This window comes from Rhipicephalus microplus, chromosome 6 (genome assembly GCF_043290135.1).
Source record: "Rhipicephalus microplus isolate Deutch F79 chromosome 6, USDA_Rmic, whole genome shotgun sequence".
In the NCBI taxonomy this organism is placed as follows: Eukaryota; Metazoa; Arthropoda; class Arachnida; order Ixodida; family Ixodidae; genus Rhipicephalus; species Rhipicephalus microplus.
Window position 1 is genome coordinate 81473655 of NC_134705.1, and position 14455 is coordinate 81488109.

At 43.1% G+C, this 14455-nt stretch overlaps 1 protein-coding gene across 1 annotated transcript in view; it reads left to right on the forward strand.

The window, feature by feature from the left end:
• The window catches only part of LOC119167568 (arylsulfatase B), a 77761-nt gene that overhangs the window by 29494 nt on the left and 33812 nt on the right, over positions 1-14455 (forward strand). Inside the window, exon 4 of the mRNA XM_037419074.2 lies at positions 974-1086. Coding sequence (XP_037274971.2) covers positions 974-1086 — 113 coding nt within the window. The remainder of the gene's footprint in view (positions 1-973; positions 1087-14455) is intronic.

Here is a 14455-nt window from a genome sequence, read left to right on the forward strand (position 1 = left end):
TGCAAGTCAAAAGACAACCTCCATCATCGCATTGGTTGCGGTAGATTGTTGTTTCCACTCCACCAATACAAGCCCTGGGGACAAGTACATTCAAAAAGCTTGGCACTGTCCTTCACTACTTCATAAGTGTACTTAGAAAGGATGCCACCGCATAGGTGGTGAAATGTATCTGTCGTTTCTGTTATATTTTGTTAAGTTTGAGTACACATTTTTAATCTTGCACTTCTCCTTTCGGTTCAAGTAAATGACTTAGTTGTTCATCAAGCCAAGACGTAGGTCTCTATGGGCCGTGGTTCCATCGGTCTTCCTTTAGGAGGAAGTGCTGTGATAAAGGTATGTCCCCTCACTTCTTTTCGACAGATTTACCTGCTTTCGATAAGTTCTCTACAGAAATGAAGCAGTCATCCATACTCAGCACTTCCCAGGCAGCAGTGTTGCTGATGGAGCGGCCAATCATTAACAACAAAAAGGGCATGATCCCGAATAGATGTGACGATAGTAGTAGGTTTATATCATGCAAACACTACTTTTTACTTCGTTAGAACTCTACGAGCACAATAAGGAAAGGCCATAACTTTCCTTAAGGGTGAAGCAATGAAAATGATTGCAAAAACGGCACGCAGATGGAAACTTGCTACGCGCTACGCAAACAAGGACGCACTTGAAAAACGCAGGGGTATATACAGGACTTGTGCACATGGAAACAGTTGCTTCTTTGAATAGCCGGTATTTCGCTATCAAATCTTGCGATGATTTCCACTTTTGAAGTGAAGTTTGGGTATCTGTTTGTCGATTAATTGGGTGGCACGACATGTATCTTAAGTCAACAAGCTCCCTTCCAATAGTTTCGGCCTCGGTCACACATGTAAAACAAGTTTTTCCTAGGCTTATGGCTAACCTCTTGTATTTTACGTGTTGATGTCTCTCTCTCTCTTTCTCATCTTACTTGTTTCTACCCTTCCCCCCCCCCCAGGTATGAACTATTTGCCTTTGAATGGTGCATCGAAGGCCGCCCTCCCACTCCACTTCGAGGTGCTACCGCAGTGGCTAAAGAGACTTGGATACAGCACTCACATGATAGGAAAGGTGAGATACATACGTAGGCTCTGCAGGCCGCAAGGAAAGCAGAGAGGTGTGACAGCGCAAGAAATCTCGTATATTCGTGTATTCATGTATCGTGCTCTGCATTTGTCTGACGCTCTGTGGACCACCAAAAAAAGCAATTAGGCACTATTCAGTCATTGCCATATAAAAAAATGACATTGCAAAGCTCCTAACTTCTTTTGAGTCGAATCATTTCTACAAACTCTTCTGCCACCTACTTTCACAAATCTTATTTCACTCTTGTGGTTGGCGTTAGCGTGATTATATGTGAAGTTACTTGGAGAAACGTCGCACCGATGTACGCGACGTGTCATGAATTACGGCGAGCTTTTTTTAATAGATGAGGTGCGGCCCAAAAATTCGTAGAGTGAAGGCTTCACTAATTCTAAACTGTCAGTGAACAGCAAGCTCTCCACAAATAGGCGCAGAGAAAGTTGACAAACAGGTTCCACACCTCCATACCGGAATTGAACTCCCCAAAAGCAGAAAACGAAGCAGTATTCCAAATTGGCACAAAAAAGCAGATGTGTCGTGGGCTACGAAGGCTATTTTTCCCCCTATCTGACCGATCGCGTGCCGCGGCACCGGAAAGAGCCCGGATGACCTGGCGTCGAAGGAGCCGATTCGAAAAAGGCAGCAAAATGCACGGTGATTTCGCTAATCTCACATTGAAACTTGTAAAATCAATGACCGATTCACTCCACAGGCCTTCCTTCTGAATTAAACTTCGGAAGTCATTAGAAAAATTATGACAGCTACACTACTCTGAGACATGAGATAGTGCGTAGCATAGGCATGGAGCGATTTTCGTTCAGGAAGTTCTGACTAGAGTGTTTACGAAAGCGCGAATGACGTCAGTGTTTGAGGTCAGCACATAGGGCTTCCCAGGCACTGGTAGAATGTTGTTATATTGATTAACAAGCGTACTGTTCGACATGTGCGCGAATTTTCGCCGTGCTTTTGCGACATGATGCTTGTTACGGCAGTTGAGATTCCCGTCGTCTGCAACGAGTTCACTCAGCTTGTTTTCCCCATCACATGAATTCACGTAGCGCCAACATAGAGGCGGTGCAGGGGAAGTACTTGTGCTCACTCGATGGGCTGTTAGCGCACTCTCTTATGACCCGCAGGAGTGAGCCATGTTTCCGAAATATTTTACAATTTCAGCTTTGCAAATGTTAGTTGTTGGCTATTCCATACGTCGGCAAGCCGAGCCCTTAAAGTGTTCTGCGCCTTAAAATCTTCAGGTAATCCAGCGATACACTCTATCAGGCGTCACTGTAATCGGCTTCTCCTGTCACTCAACTCACTGGATGCTTCACGCGGTTACTACTGCAGCTTAGAAGTAGAAAGTTCATTGTTGTCAGGTAAGAAAAACATATCTTCAGCCAGCTTCATAAAAATATAGCAGTTGATAGAGGTATAGAAACAAGAATAATCTCAAATGCAATCACTGGTGCCTGATGAATTTCAAAACAGGCAGCCATGGGGATCCGAGAATGGTCTAGCCCAGGGAGACGCGTTGTAGCGTCGTATCGCCCCCACCACCGAACATTCTACACTGCACACAATCAGGCGAATGTACTTTGGACCCACGCATATGACCCCCACGGTAATTTTCACCGCTGCATCACAATATGTAATCACGATGTGCGGTTCAAGCATCACACACGGGCTTAACGCCCGGACGAGGTGCTGTTGCAGGGACTGCGTCCTAGATGTACTACCTCGTTCCATCGTTGGCTTGTGCTTGGCCACCAAACTGAATTAAATTCGAAGATACGCTCCCATTAAGTATGACTCCAGCACCATCACGTACGGTAAAGACGTTTTGGGGGGCGTACAGACACCTATAGACCACATCAAACAACGGTATTTCTTCATGTGGACCACCACGCAACAAATCTAGGCTCTCGCAAAGCCACCATGTCACCTTGCACGCACATGTTAAAGTGTGCTTGACTGATGAGCGAAGGAGTTACTGCGTCAAGACTCATAAGCAGGAACTTCTGTTTAGAGCCTTACTTATTGAAGCGGGATCATGGCAGAGGAATGTCAGCCAATTCTCGTACAATTAACTCAAAATGCTCGTGATCGGTGACCCATTTATCGTAAAAGAAAACCACTGGAGTCACAAGGCTTGTTCCATGATTCATTGATTGTTTGATATGTGGTGTTTAACATCCCAGAACCACCATATGATTATAAGAGATGCCGTAGTTGAGGGCTCCGGAAATTTCGACCACCCGAGGTTCATTAACGTGCGCTCAAATCTGAGCACACGGGCCTATAACATTTCCGCCTCCATCGAAAATGCAGCCGCCCCCGCCGGCATTTGAACTCGCGATCTGCAGGTCAGCAGCCGAGTACCTTAGTCACTAGACCACCGCGGCGGGGCAAGGTTTGTACAACGCAATCAGGAAATTTCTTATGATATTTAAGTAGGCATGCAAGCTTTCTTATATTCTGTGTCGACCAAAGAGAAAGAAAGAGGATAGGAGCAAGGCAGCAGACAGAAAGGGAGAAGGCAGGGCGTTATGCAGAAATATATCCGGGGCCGAATTCACAAAGCTTTCTTATAGTTACGCATTTTCTTAGCCAAAAAAATTCTCTTATCTGGAGGGATTACTATAGCGCAGGTACGAACTTAACTTATTCGGCACTTAAGAGGGCGAGAAGGACACACAATAGCTGATGAAACGAAGAGGAAAGAAAGAAGTGTGTGCCGATAATATCAAGGTAGCACGCAAAGCGTCCAGCATCGAGAGTATACGATGATAGCCAATGATTTGCTGCGTCTAAGTTTAAGTTCCCCGAGCATCTGCTACAGCGCTTACGACATGCCGCGTACGTTGCAATAGACATTTTGGTGTGCTGTGCAAAGCCAAGCACTCGCCTTTCATCAGCGACTATAGCTAAAAAAGAATTTCCTCAATGGCCTTAGGCCATCGAGCAATGCATGCACTATCTCGCCAAGTATAAGTAAACAACACTCCAGGTGCACCACGTCAATGAAACCACGCATAAATCTATGCTTCCAATGTTTGAAAATGTGCCTCAAATGTCTTCCCCTGTTTAACACGACCAGTTACCTTACATTTCAATAAAGCTGCGCTGCTACTCAACTAATCCGGTGTAATCGAGCACGGTATAGCGGTGAAGGTAAGGCTGTTTTGTACCTAGACGTAAAAGGTTGCCTTTCTTACAATATTCTTATTACAAGACACAGGAGCGACTTTTGTGCCTGCGGACAAATTCTGCAGAAATAGAGAACAGCAGTAATCAAATGAAGTTGTCAGTGGTATTTCGCTGGTTTCATGCACATCAGCATTTTTATAAAGCCGGAATGCGAGAACGTGCATACGCTTAAGCTTAGATATGTGTCTACGTAAAACGAGGGAGACTCGTCGGGAGGTGTTTCCGTGCTAATGCTTTTCACAAAACACGGTGCAAATATTTCGTCCAGCGTTGTTTGAGTGAGCAAACAAAGCAAAAGACGTGTATTCGAGTCTTAAAGTCGAGAGACGTTACCACACGTCCGAAAAGGACGAAGAGAGAGAGAGAGAGAGACTCTCGTTTCGGCTTCGCGAATGCTTGAAATCGATAGATAATAAGGACAACTTTCTGGCGCAGCAGACGTCAAGGAAAGTTTCCGCAAAGCGGCGTCGGATGCTTGGAGAACATAAAAAAGTGGAGTACGCATTCTATGGGAGCGACAGCCACACATAAAGCGAGATGAAGTGCGACTGTCTTTAGATGTGACAAAATCAATGCTAACTAGGGGAGTTGTGACTTAATGAGCTAAATTTTCTTTAAATAACGATAATGGAAAGAAACTGAGTATTCATCTAGTGAAAGTGACACTAGTGACAGTGAATTCATAATAGTTGATTAGCGTTGTCGCCGGCCGATATATATTTCTAGTTTTTTATTTATATTTGGCAAACTATGAGAAGGCAGCGTGCGTTAGAGCCGGCTATCCCAACATCATGACAGCAATGTACAAGATAAATAGTGCTCGGTTATACAGCCACACGTGGCGGTTGCTATATTCTAGTAACGCATTACAACTATTTTTTCTATTTTTGACCAAGTTTCACCACACGTTTTTGCATCTGGCGTCATTCGAAACATTGAAGATGTATCAGCAATATAATGAATGCAAGCAGAGCTGCAATGGACGAGCGGCTACAGCGCTCAGCTACGCTCTAGGAGGTTCTGGGTTCGATCTGCAGTGTCACCGATCACTTTTTTTAAGAGGTTGCCCGGCCTGAGATCATGCGTAGCAGCGGGTACAAATTTGTTTGAGAAAGTGGCTTTCTTCTTTCACTCCGCTTTTGACCCAAAAGCGCTATGCCGTGCTCCTTCATAAATTACATAACTCAGGGTTCATAATTTTTCCTTCCATCCTCTCTTTTTCGCTAAAGTGCCCAGTGCTGAAATACCAAGATCATACCTGGTATATTACTTTTTACGTGTTTGGATATTCGATCAGCGATCAGTCGTCATGTTATTTTGAAGAAAATGTTCACGTGCAGCGACCTAATTGCTTGCGGCCAAGTTGTCTGCCTTTGTTGGGACACGCTTTCGGGCTAATTTGGTGGGCATCATCACATGCAGCAAGAACAAAGAGCACGGACAGTTAGAGCAGACACAAACAAAGTGGTTAGTTTGTGTCTTCACTCGCGCTAACTGTCATGTAGCACGCTTCAGTGTAATGTCGCTGTCAATGGTTAAAATGAACTATAGCAGTTAATCGAGTTCTGCTGCGAGGGTCCCCTATTGTCAAGAATGGAACAGAGCTATGGTAATTTGATTTACGTCATAGAGAGATACTCTGCTTTTGGTTACTAGAAAAAAATTTTTAACCGAAGTTTATTTTTTTATTAACAACAGTTTCCGTGCAGATAAAAGGTGCATGGACGAAATTCGTGTATTCAGCTTGACTGGGTTTGTGACCGTAATTGTAATTGACAACCGGTATTGCAATATGCATAAATATCACTCTCATACACAACCACGAGGGATAACTTGCCTTTTCTGATTAAAAATGATATCTTGAAATCGACATATTCGACCAACGATATGTGTACAAGATATGCCATGTAGAGTAGCTACCTCTAAGCTAATCTTCGCAGGTTCGTTCCATTTTACCCAATTTCTTGCCCATGATTGTAGGTTGGCAAATGAAACAACTTCTTCGAACACGCATATTTTGTGTAAGGTTACATTTATTTTTATGCAGTACAAAACAAATTGAAATGTATAATGGCTCAGAAGAAAAAAGAACTAGAAACGACTTCAGCCAAATTATTACCAAACTTACTCACCAATGATAAGCGGATTCTCATTTAAAAAATACATACATACATACATACATACACACACACACACACACATCCACACACACACACACACACACACACACACACACACACACACACACACACACACACACACACACACACACACACACACACACACACACACACACACACACACACACACACACACACACACACACACACACACACACACACACACACACACACACACACACACACACACACATACATACATACATACATACATACATACATACATACATACATACATACATACATACATACATACATACATACATACATACATACATACATACATACATACATGCATGCATGCATACATACATACATACATACATACATACATACATACATACATACATACATACATACATACATACATACATACATACATACATACATACATACATACATACATACATACATACACTCAGATGTAAATATTAAAATGAATGGCTATAAAACAACAATTCTAATACAGTCATTTTGAATATACAGAAAGTAACTTACGAGAGAAATCCACCAGCACTCTTATGTCTGAACATGGTGTTTCTCGAACCATCTCGCAAATGCTTGATGCATAGTTTCTGCTGCTGCCCAGTGACAAGCAGTTTTGATAAGAAACACAAGAATAAAGCCCTTGACAATGTCAGGCTAAAGAAAAGGGCTGGGCATCAATATTTTGTACATGTCTGCAATATCACTCTGTTTATTTACATAGCTTGACTCATTCACAACACACTAACAAAGTATGTTAGGACACTTGGGCTGAAAGTTGGCACCAAGCAAAGAAATAATAGACAATGCATGATAAATACAAATATAAGCTACTAAGCTCCTTGGTGCAAACAGTGTTTATATTGACAGCTATAGGCGCCATTTCATTTCCAAAAAACACTTCTCAAAAGTAGAATCAACTTTATTTAGCTAAAAGTTTCAATTCTGGCCCATCGGGGTGGTTCATTGGGGGAAGTGTCTCTTTCGGCAAAGAAAACAAAGACCAATTATTTTTCCAGTTCCTGAATTCACCCCATGCTAACATTGAGGCAGCTGGTAGGAGCGGTTTTCGAGAGAGGAAACCACCACCATTCCACCAGTTGTGGTCTTGGGTAGCTAGTTCACTTGGACTAAAATGATGGAAAACACTCCTCAAGAAGACTTCAAAGTTTGCACATCAACACAGTTCTCATACAGCTGTCTATTAGTCTGCTTGAAAAATATTCAGTTTACTGGTGGGTAAACACTGCACACTAATTATGTGAGGTGATGCTCCAGTGCACTGCATGTATGTCTTGCTGCTGGCCTCAACTGCGATGTTGTTCAGCACGTATGTGTAAAATCGCAACTAATACTTTGCCACTGCAAAGGAATTATGCGTCATTTGTATGAAACAGGGGCCACAATGAAAGAACATAAGAAGAATTACCTTCACACAGTTAGAAATATGTAAATACATTTCCATAGAGTTTTCACAGCTCATCTGAGAATAGTAATAATGGTTATAAACACATTATTACTTCTCTAACAAAGTATTTTAAGATGCCACCTTCAATATTAGAGTATACCAGTACCTTTGTAGGGTTAAACAATCGTACAGGCACCTAGAAAAAGATACGTAAATGCATGCTATAGCTACATATAAATTAAAATAGATACTTCATTTCTAGTCTAAGTAAAGCTGCACAGATGATAAGTCACTTGCATTGTACAAGTTTACATTATGAACAAACCTATCCGAGCAAAGTATGCATTAAATAGCTTACACTTACACATTAGAAACAGATAAGTAGACTGTTGAAGGACGAACAGGCAGTGGGATAACAATATACAAGCACTAAAATCTACTGCTGAGATATACTAGAAGTAGTGATCATCCTCTTCCTTCCAAATATAATAATTCACATAGATTCACTTCCCAGAGCTTACACACTCATGGCATCATTGGTGCTATACCAATGAGTGTAGACTGAAGGAATACATCGACTAAGTACAAAATTACCCCATCCAAGGCTTTACTTCTTGTACTACAAAGAATGCAAACACCGTTACCATTGTCGACCATGGATGCTGTGATTTATGACAGGTAAATGCAGAGACATGCAGGCACTTAACACGCATGTTAAAAACTTCAGCTCGAAAATATTTGCCCACTAACACTACAGCAGCCTTTAAATTAGTGACATAGTTTGGCATCTTTCATGCAAAATTTAAATAATTTGGAGTGCATGCGAAGAAACTGCTGAATGATTCACTGCTAAGAAGTTCAGCAGTAGCTGCACAGAATGTTACTACGTATACAATTCAAACTGCTCCTGACATCACAATGTGCTCTTTCTGCTGTCGTAAACTTTGAGCAGGAGAACAGTCACTGGCAGTGCGTTTATACTTGTTGGTTTTCTGTGCTCTGTTCTTGATACACTGTACATGACCGTGGAGCACTGGATCCCTAGTTAGTGCTGCAACTTAGAAAAATACAGATCATTGTTACAACCATGCTACATGCAAGAAAGTAGAGTTGTTAATTATGTGCTCATATTTACAGATGTCGTATTTTCAGAAGCCAATGACAAGCCTCAACACACACACAAACAGTGAAGACTGAAAATATATTTTCTTATGATACAAGAGCAAAACTACAATGTTATAGATAAAGGCATGAAACTTCTGCCAGGCATAAAAAGCCGATAAAGTTTCTTCTATTTTGACTTTACATTAGGGGCGAGAACCAGACCACAAATAAGTTCACTAAGAAACACAAGTTAGACTGCATTACAACACAACAGCCAATATTCATAACTTTAAGGCTGTCTAACATAGCCAGCTCACCATACTGCGTATAGGAGCAAATGGGCAGTCTAGAGGACACAAAGCACTTGTGGATTATGAGTGTGCTTGTTGCTGACATCTATTATTCTAAAAGAAGAAAACCTTTCAAAAATGCACTTCATCAGGGGAAATAATCATACGCAACAAACACAATGGGCTCCTATAGGTGCGACCAGCACTCACCATTATTGTTGATACCAGTCTCTTGCTGGATGGATATGCTGCGTCCTGCACAGAACACCAAAGGAGCGCTCTATGACTTGGCTTTCATGTGTGCTGGCTGCATCGCACTGCTGCTGAAGTAGGCTAGCCACAGACAGATGAAGAGCCATGGCTTTGAAACACACTGAACGTCACCTTTAGAGATCCACAATGCATACTTAGGTCAAGTACAATTTGTAGAAAAATATATATCAATATGCGATTGTGGTGAACACATTCGGCTGAAACACAACAAGCCACATCACTGAGAAGGTAAAAGCTACATGAAGCAAAAGATGCAGTTACTGGCCCTATGTCATCTGAGGCTTGTTCAATAGGTCTTTCTCCTTGCAAGTTGTGAACAGCCGGGCGATTTTCATCCACTTGCTATTTCCTTCCAGAACACTCGATCTACAGAGGGAGTCACAAGCTCGAGAGCTCAATAAGGAATCAAAGTATTTGTGCTCGTTTAAGAGCACCAGCTCTTGAGTCTCAGGTAATTGGAGTTTCATTCATCAGCTGCAGGCTTTTAACTTTCAACATTCTCAATTATCTAGCTATTTCATTCTATAAATTCTGAATAAGAATTATGTGTGAGAATAATACTGGTATCCACTGCAAACAACCATGCTTGGATTTTCAATTTGTGCACAGTAAGCGGTGTTCACTTAATCGTATGCATTAAAGAAAAACTAACCTTGCAGCCAGCCGTTGGGCAGTTTCGTGCCCTCGAAGCTCCCAAGCAGACCGCAGTCTTTCCAGATGAGGCTGCCATGCATGCTTCCAGGCCACATCCGCTGAATGATAACAGTCCCAGCAGTGACATAGACTTGCACAGTTAGGGAGCACGTTTTCTTCCTATTTTTGTACAGGTGCTCCGAGTCATGATGAGGATTGATGTGCCAGTGTGTACAACCGATGCAACACAGGACCTTAACAAGCCAATCTCCGCGATCTGTTAAGAGCCAAAAACGAGATATTTAGAAACAATCAATAAAAGCACTCACTTCTAATACTTCTTTGACGAAGCTATCTCTTCGTCAAAGTGACCAAAATCTGCTATAATCACTTTGAAATAAACTAAAGCTTCATGTAAGATTTACGTACTGCGTTATATATGTCCTAGTGAAGTATAGCGCTACCACAGTGGTAATCGTCTATAGAACCAATCTTCCAAAGTAACATAAATTTCTAAAGTGCGACCTGACTTCTGGAAAACAAATTCAAATTAACTTTTCAACTATCAAACGTGGCAAATCGACAGGCCCAACCTCATAATCAAACAAGAGCTCACTTGTATCAAATCACAAAATCTTCTGATGTATTTGCTCCATAATATATGTATGTATATAACAGTAGTACTAAATTTTTCATGCTTCAACTTACCATAAGGAAACATTACAACTGATGGGCTCAAAAACTTGCACATGTTATAGTACTGCATGAATTATAGTACCGGTGAAATTTAGTTCTGCAAGGTGAACTCACTGATGGCAGCATTTAGTAGCCGTCGGTGTCACGAGGAACCAAGTGTGCCCTACGGCCAACAGGCAAAGGGCATCTGCAAACTGAAAACTGCCGATGACAGCAATGAAGGGCTAACCAGGCGTGCACGTCGATTGATAAAGTGTAAGAACCCGCCATGACCGGCTATTGTGAAGGCTCTAGTTCCGTGTAAAACTATGGCCAGACGAACTCGGAAACCTGTAGTTAGGCGGTATTGGCCTACAACTTTATCCAAAGCAAGGCACCGGTGAAATTTTTGCTCTTTATGCGGGCCGGAGGGAAGCTTGACGTTCACGGCCTCTCGCTGCCACATATAACTCTCAAGTTGTTACCGAAGAACAGTCTAGGCGCGCTTCCAATATAACACGATCCACTACATAATGTAGCATCTCGCAGCTTTGGTTCATCACATCAAAGCGCTAGGACTATGATTATCACAAAAAGGAAAATTGACGAGATAACAAACAAAAGCACCAAGCTCCTCCACCACAACGTCGCAGGGCCAAACAGTTATGAACGCTGTCTTTCAATTTTCGGTCACACGAGCACAGCTTGTTCACAAGTCTTGGAACGTCAACACAGCACCACTGTTCACAACGAACATCGTTTCATTCCAGAACACTATATTGTTCTCAAGAAAATAGAAGCGTACGTACGGGCTAACCAGTGGCGAAGCAAGAACCGAACACAGCGCGTAGTTCATACCCGTACGTACTTGGGGTCACTCAAGTAACGTGCCAAAACGCTGTCAATACGAAATGTCGCGCAGCACCCAATAGAGACACTGGAAAGTCAAGCAAACGAACTGTTATCGGCACACAAACACACATTGCAGGCTTCTCGAGTGCTAGTTGCCGTCGATACACCGACACCGATCCCCGCTTGATAACCACACCGACGCACTGGCTTCGCTGCGCTTCACCGTACACCATTGCACTGCCGCATCTTTCCGTACTGCTTACACGCACCGAAAGAGCTGCCGTAATCACAACACATCCGGTCGAACGCTGAAGCAACTCATGCGAGAAGCGTTTGCTGAAAGTCGCACCGACCGATATGCTGTTTACCACGCCATGTTGGTTTCGACAACTGCGCAGCACGTAAGAGAGCTCTTAGAAAGTACTTGCGCTATTTTCACGGCATGACAAAATTTGCTCCTATGTGCGAGAGGGGTGATATGACGAACACGACCGGCTTGCCAGATGAAAGAAGTGTTTTGGTAACGTCAAGGAGTGAGCAGAAGTAAAAGGTATTGCTTCACAACCAATCACAAGCTGTGCCCGTAGGCCAAGCCGTCGTCTGCTCGCGTTTGTCGTCTGCTTCGATCAGAGCATGCGATAGGACATTCGCCTTCGCAACGCTATTATTCTCAGGTGAAGTGGCCGCTGCGTCACACAAAATACATGTCAGTGGCTTGCTCTACCTTTGAATGATGTTCGTGCGCCAAGTTAAATGGCTGGTAATTGACGCAGGGCTGAATTCAGCCAAGGTTTGCTCCAGAATCGCGAGGGTTTGCATATCTTTGGTTTCATACAAAGTTACTAGGGTCGTTTTAATCTGACTGCTGGCCATATTATCACGGTCTATATCGGTGTCTGAACAGTGACAGTGAAAATGCATGATTTGTTTCTAGTTCCATGCGTAATCACGCGCACCCCTAATACGCTTCGGTTTACAAAGTACGCTTTGTTTCAGATCGTCCCAAAGTGTATCGACCGCTGTATTTCAAAGATCGCACCCATCGGACAGTTAGAGCCAATGAAAGTACACTAGAGCACAAGCTTTATGAACCACTCACTAAAATCTTCCTATCATTTTAATTCCAATAGGGTGCAAGGAATGTGCTTCCATTAACCTCTTTGGTGGTAATTTCCACCAATGAGGCAAGGATCTCGAGTCGCACTTTTAATTGGATGAGATGGGGCGCAACAAAGCAACATAAAAAATAAGGTTGATCCTATGCCATGCCGTGTTCGAATGCGCCGACCATTCACGTATCACATTGGTTTTCATCCAACCACAAATCTTACATGCATAACTTTACGCCATTGACGCCCAATAGAATTCTTCAATTACTGCGACTTCGAACTTATTTGACGACGGTGGTTGTCAACACCATCCATGCGTACAAGGGAAATAACACACAAAACTCAAAGCGCCGAAAAAAATAAAAACGCACCAGCAGTCATCAGGCAGCCCTTCATGAGCGTGAATTAACTCAAAACCAGCCAGGGTGCCAAAGTATACCGCCGTGGCAGCAGGGTCTAAGTAGCCACATTGTTCCTAAGAGTGGTCCGGACCACTTTGAGGATTTTTTCTCGGCCACGCTGTTTTTACGCACAATTTTGCTTCGCGAATCCACTTACCAGCACTTTTCGGTGACGTAAGCAAATATAGAAACTGCATCACCATCGCTGACATGTTCCCGAGCAGTCACAGCGCGCTTTATTGCAGCGGCCGATGTGACAACGATGGCCTCTTACGACGTTTTTTCGTTTCGTGAATCGACTTACGCAACAAAATTTCTATTGCGCAAAAATGTTTTCGTAAGTAGGTTTTGTGAATCCGGCCCCCGGTTGGCTATTCTGCACTGGGGAAGTAAAAAGAAGGAGGAGGAAGAGAGTGAGAGTAAAGTCACTGCAGCCTGTAGACCTCAACCGCAAGTGAAAGGCGTTCACAAAAATCACTAGCGCTCAAAAAACACAAGAGGGCTTTCAATGCCTTGTAAGCTGTTGAGAGCCGTGGACGGTGCTGTAATAACACCTGCACAGAAAGTGGCCGCTCGTCCAGTTGTCGCAATGCGGTGGCATGTAGTTGTCTCTGCGAGGAATATGAAGGAAAGTGACACGAATATTTTCGTAAATGCCGCAAACATTGCATGCCGCACTGTCAGTCATTCCGATTACCGATGTATATGCTTCCATGAAAGCAACTCCAAGACAAAGGTGACAGGGAAGCAAAGATTCACGTCATTGTAGGCCGGATGAAGGTCGGAGTTGTAATGAAGGTTCAAGTTCATGTAGTCTGGTGCTGCGTAAGTTTGGTGTATTTCCCTCAGTCAGTGTGAGACTGTGGGGCAGTTGACGATTCTGTCAGGCCGCGTCCGTTTTTTAAAGTGGAATTGAAACGCGTGAGCAGCATAATTTTGGAAATTATTTTGCTCATACCACAATGTCCAGGTAACCACCGAAAGTCAATGTCACAGCCTTTTTGTATTAAGAGGTTGGGAAGGTTCGTGGCCTGATATGCCACCTGGTCAAGGCATCCGCGCCAGAGAACTGACCGCAGGCACTGTGACGCTGGTTTCGAGTCAGAAAGTAGCCCATTACTTGGGCTTTCTTCAGAAACGATGAGTTCCTGTGCATTACGCAGAGCCGCGAGTTCTGCCGCCTTGGACGTCGTCGCATGCAAATCTTATTTGAAAAAAAGGTAGGGAGGTTAACCAGAATTGC